The 4,769-nt window shown below is 49.9% G+C and overlaps 1 protein-coding gene across 2 annotated transcripts; it reads left to right on the top strand.

The window, feature by feature from the left end:
• LOC141372256 (endogenous retrovirus group K member 13-1 Env polyprotein-like) lies at window positions 1–4,382 on the top strand. Of its 2 annotated transcripts, none has more exons than XM_073890769.1 (2): window positions 1–114; window positions 2,592–4,382. In XM_073890769.1, the coding sequence occupies exon 2, from the start codon at window positions 3,096–3,098 to the stop codon at window positions 4,380–4,382; it is 1,287 nt and encodes a 428-aa protein (XP_073746870.1). In that variant the 5' UTR covers window positions 1–114; window positions 2,592–3,095. The 2 variants fall into 2 exon arrangements, with proteins under 2 accessions (XP_073746870.1, XP_073746871.1); XM_073890770.1 differs by having other exon boundaries at window positions 7–114; window positions 2,529–4,382.
• Window positions 4,383–4,769: the final 387 nt, after the last annotated feature.

Below are 4,769 nucleotides of genomic sequence, written 5' to 3'. Positions count from 1 at the left end.
TTCTCTTACCCTCACCCCTGTTCGACCTTGCACGCGGGCCGTGGCAAGTGGCGCCCGAACAGGGACCTGAGCACATGAAAGAGGATCCTGGACACTGACGTCGCAAGCATTCAGGTAAGAGAACCGGTCGTTTAACCGGCACGACAGGAGTAAGAAATTATGGGACAAAGTCAGTCCGCTAGTCATGCATATTTTCTGCGGACCCTGCAGATTTTATTGGCAGAGAGAGGGCATAAGGTGTCTTCCTCCACACTGCAGGAATTTTTCAGGAACATAGAAGATTTGTGCCCTTGGTTCCCACTAGAAGGGACAGCAAACCCAGAGGATTGGAGACGGGTGGGCCAAGAGATGAAAAATCAAATAAAGTTGCGGGGCTCCGGTGCCTTGCCGCCCAATACAATGGGCCTCTGGTCTCATATTTGTGAAATCCTGGAGCCACAACAAAAAATTGAGCTGATATCTTTAAAATCATGGGTTGAAGATGAGGAAAAAGATCTTATTAAAGTACCCCTGACTCCCACTGGGATATCCTCTTTTGAGATCCTGGGCAATGATGCTAACATACCCACCCAGGATCCTTTCCCTCCTCCACCACCTCCTATACCCTTGGCGGGGAAAGCCCCTAAGGCTCAGAGTGGTGGGGATGAATTTGGCGATGATGATGTTTATCTTGATGATGACCCCATTCTGACTATGCCCACATCGTTGAAATTGGTCCTGCCTGCAGTCACAACCTCTGGTCAAGGGATCAATTCTGTGACTAAGTGTACTCAAACTAGCACGCTGCAGGCTTTTCCCATTATGACCAATCAGCAGAGCGCTGCCAAGTCCTCTGTATCCAACATTAGCCCTTTACAGAGAACTTTACTAACAGCGCAGCAAGCGGGAGAAGACGTGGGAGAATTTAATGCCTACCCAGTAACCTTACAGGGAGGCCAACGGACATATACTGCCTTAAATTTTAAAATGTTAAAAGACTTAAAGGCTGCCTGTAGTCAGTACGGGGCCACTGCTCCCTTTACCCTATCCATGATAGAGAACCTTACCAGAGAAGCTCTTTGCCCGGGAGATTGGAAGGTTGTTGCCCGGGCTTGCCTTAATGGGGGAGATTAGTTGTTGTGGAAGGCCGAATTCGAAGAAAAGTGTAACAATCTGGCTATCTATAACAGAAGGACCCAAATCCCTGTCACATATGAGATGTTGGCTGGTACTGGAGCTTATTATGAAGTGGGTAACCAAATACATTTCCCTGAGATTGCCTATGTTCAAATCAATGAGGCTGTTTTGACTGCATGGAAAAAGTTACCGACCACTGGCACAAGGACAGAGGAATTATCTAAAATAAGACAGGGGCCCGATGAACGCTATCAAGATTTTGTTTCACGGCTTTTGCAAGCTGTAAGTAGGATTGTTGTGGACGGAGAGGCAGGAACTATTATAGTGAAGCAGCTAGCCTTTGAGAATGCCAATTCAGCATGCCAAGCGGCTATAAGGCCTTGGAAGTCCACGGGCACCCTTGAGGATTTTTTGCGGCTGTGTGCAGACATTGGTCCCAGTTATGTACAAGGGGTGACTTTAGCAGCAGCCCTTCGAGGAATTCCTCCGCAGCAGCTACATACACAACTTCTTAAAAAACAAAAGGGAAAGTTCCCAATGAATTCTAAAGCTCACATGCCCTGCTTTCTATGCGGGGAACTTGGACACTTTCGTAATGAATGCCCCAAGGGCTCAAGACAAGCCCCATCTTTCAACTTTCCCTCGGGGAACCCCCCTAATAAGCCACAGCCACCTTCTGTGTGTCCCAGGTGTATGCGGGGACGGCACTGGGCCAATGAGTGTCGATCAAAAACTGACCGCCTTGGCCGCCCCCTGCAGCAGGGAAACTCCCAACGGGGCTTCCCGCAGCCCCACCAAACAATAGCGGCAATGCTCTCCCCCTCATCTCTGAGGTCAGAGCCAACACGGCAGACCTCCCTGGGATTGAATCCCTTCACCGAGGCACCCCAGCCAGTGCAGGATTAGATCTGGCCCCAAACAGCTCTGTTTATTTAGAAGCTGGCATGCCCCCTCAACCAATAAGTACAGGGATATGGGGACCTCTCCCCCCAAACACATGGGGCTTACTATTAAGTAGATCTAGTTAGACCCTGAAGGGCTTAATAGTATATCCAGAATTTTGTGCAAATTTTCACATCACTCATACAACAGATATTCCTTATAATTCTCAAGGTCAGGCCATTGTCGAAAGAGCCCATTCCACCCTCAAAATGTACCTCAAAAAACTAAAAGAGGGGGAAATACTACAGGGGAAAATAAAATATTCACCTCACTTACACCTTTCATTAGTACTCTTTGTTTTAAATTTTTTGAATGTTGACTCGGTTGGCCGCACTGCCGCCGAACGTTTTTGGCAGCCTGAGCAGGCTCCCCTCCTCTATGCGAAGTGGCGTGACCCCGCCACCGCGGAGTGGAGGGGACCTGACCCGGTCCTACGCCAGGGCCGAGGATGTGCTTGTATCTTTCCCCAGGATGAGGAGACGCCACGCTGGCTCCCGCTCCGATGCGTCTGCATTGTCCGTGATGGTTTGCAGAATGAGGCGGCTCCAGATCCGCTCGGGGAGGACGAGGAGACGCCCCGCCTCGGATCAGAGGAAAATAACATGCGGAGACATCAAAGCCCTGACCGCTCGAGCTGAGGCCACCGTGCGTGAGTCGGGCCAGCCAGTCACGGCTGTTGCCCTTTTCCTTGCCATGCTATCACTTTTAACCCTTGACTCTGCCCAGGCCTCTCCTTACTGGGCTTTTGTCCCGGATCCTCCTACCGCGAGGGCGGTCACCTGGAAGGATCCCTCACCTACGGTGTTTACTAACTTCACAGACATTTTTGATGGGCCTGAGATTTCCGGCCTCACTCATGCCGTGGCGCCTTTTAACTGGACCAGCCTGGCTTCTGCCCCCCCCCCATTTGTTTCCAGGCCATCGATGGCCCTGAGGCGCCCCATTATGGATGCGTGGTCACTTCACCAGTCTCCCGAAGAATCCGCTCTTGGTATGGAACTGAGCCACCCAGAGGAGACACTTTGACACCTCATGTAATGGTCGAGAATTGGGACATCAACGAGGTTGTCCTTCAACATCGACGGCCCCTGCCTGTTGGCCGTTTCGGACCCGCTTCCAGATCCCTTGAGACCCCATACCTTGACTATCCCCTCTGCAAATCTGACTTAACGTGGAAAACCTACGGACCCTCTTGGAAAACCTGCGTTCATCACAACCCAGAGATTGTGACTCCCCATGGCATACCTGACACTTATATAATTGACTGGTCAAAAGACGGGGATCTCCCTTTGCGCCGCTCCCCCCTGCCTTCAGAATATGGGCCATACGAGCACAATAATTCTGCTCCCGGGGGACTGCTATCACTGGGGAGGATGAGACACCCGGACTTATGGAAAATTGTTGCGGCCATGAGAGATGTTAAAACTAATTCACCCCTTTTCCCTGGCTTCCCCACGGGCCCATTGACATTTCAAATTCAGGCATGTCTTTCCCCACCGTTTCTGTTTGTGGTGGGGGACGGGTCCATGGTGCCCGAGGTTAAGGCCAATAGAACCCTTTACAAAATAACTTGTGAGGAATGTTATCTCACCAACTGTTTGCCTTTACCTAGCGCCCCAAATCCAACAAAGAAGGTTTTCCTAGCCATGCAGCCCCCTTATCTAATGATGCCTGTAGAGGTGGGGGGGCCCTGGTATAGAGATTATGGCTACCAATTTGCACAAGAACTGGAAGGCCTACTTAGTCGGGGGCGACGTTTCCTAGGCCTCCTGATAGCCGGCATCACTGCCTTGGTGTCTTTGATAGCATCAGCTACTGTCTCCACGGTGGCACTGTCCCAGGGCATACATACTGCCGCTCATGTAAATAACTTGGCTCATAATGTCTCCCAGACCCTTGCTACACAAGGAAGTATAGATAGAAAAATTTTGGCTCGCCTAGATGGTTTAGAGCAGGCGGTCGAATATTTGGGCACCCAATATTCATTGTTACATACTCGTTTGTCCTTTGTGTGCCACGGAGGGTATGGTTCCATTTGTGTGACCCCCCTGAAAGCTGACAATGTCTCCTGGGAAACGGTGCAGAGGCACTTGCAAGGCATCTGGCATGAGACAAATGTAAGCCTAGATCTGTTTCAATTGCAAGAACAAATAAACAATATAGCCTCCTCCCATCTGCATGTAGTCACCCCCAGAGACATGGCACAATCCTTTCTACAAAAACTACAGGGGTTTAACCCCTTTAATATCCTCCAACATTCCTTTTGGATTATGTGTGCTCTGGTTGTAGGGGTAACCTTATTACTCTACTTATGGTGTACTTGAAGTCGCTGTCTGTTTGCTTTCATGGCTAGTACCCAAGCAAATGTACACATGTTGCGTTTAAAGATAAAAGGGGGATATGTCGGGAGCCATGAGCAACAAAGGGGTTAATCGGGTAGAGCAAAGGCTCCCTGATCCCTTTGAACCATGGCCACCTAACTGCCCCCATACAAAAACATGTTGTACTGGCTAGCCTGAGTTGTATATAGGCCAAGAAAACCACAGTGTTATTAATAGACCCTGAAAGATAGCGCACCTGGCCCTTTAAAGGCATACCGCGTAAACAAAACTGGGAAGAAACTATGCGCTTGAGGAATCTGGCCTTGAATCAGAAACACGGGATGGGACGGAGCCAGGAGAAGGGCAGGGAGGAACCTGTGGAACTTGTTT

This window comes from Callorhinus ursinus, unplaced genomic scaffold (assembly GCF_003265705.2).
Source record: "Callorhinus ursinus isolate GAN/ISIS: 27379988/994484 unplaced genomic scaffold, GSC_fseal_2.0 scaffold3897, whole genome shotgun sequence".
NCBI classification, from domain to species: Eukaryota; Metazoa; Chordata; class Mammalia; order Carnivora; family Otariidae; genus Callorhinus; species Callorhinus ursinus.
Note: the sequence above shows the minus strand (reverse complement) of the source record. Positions and strands in the feature narration are given on the sequence as shown.

Coding starts and splice junctions, on each gene's coding strand:
- LOC141372256 (XM_073890769.1), top strand. CDS start 3,096: ATGGTCGAGAATTGGGACATCAACGAGGTTGTCCTTCAACATCGACGG.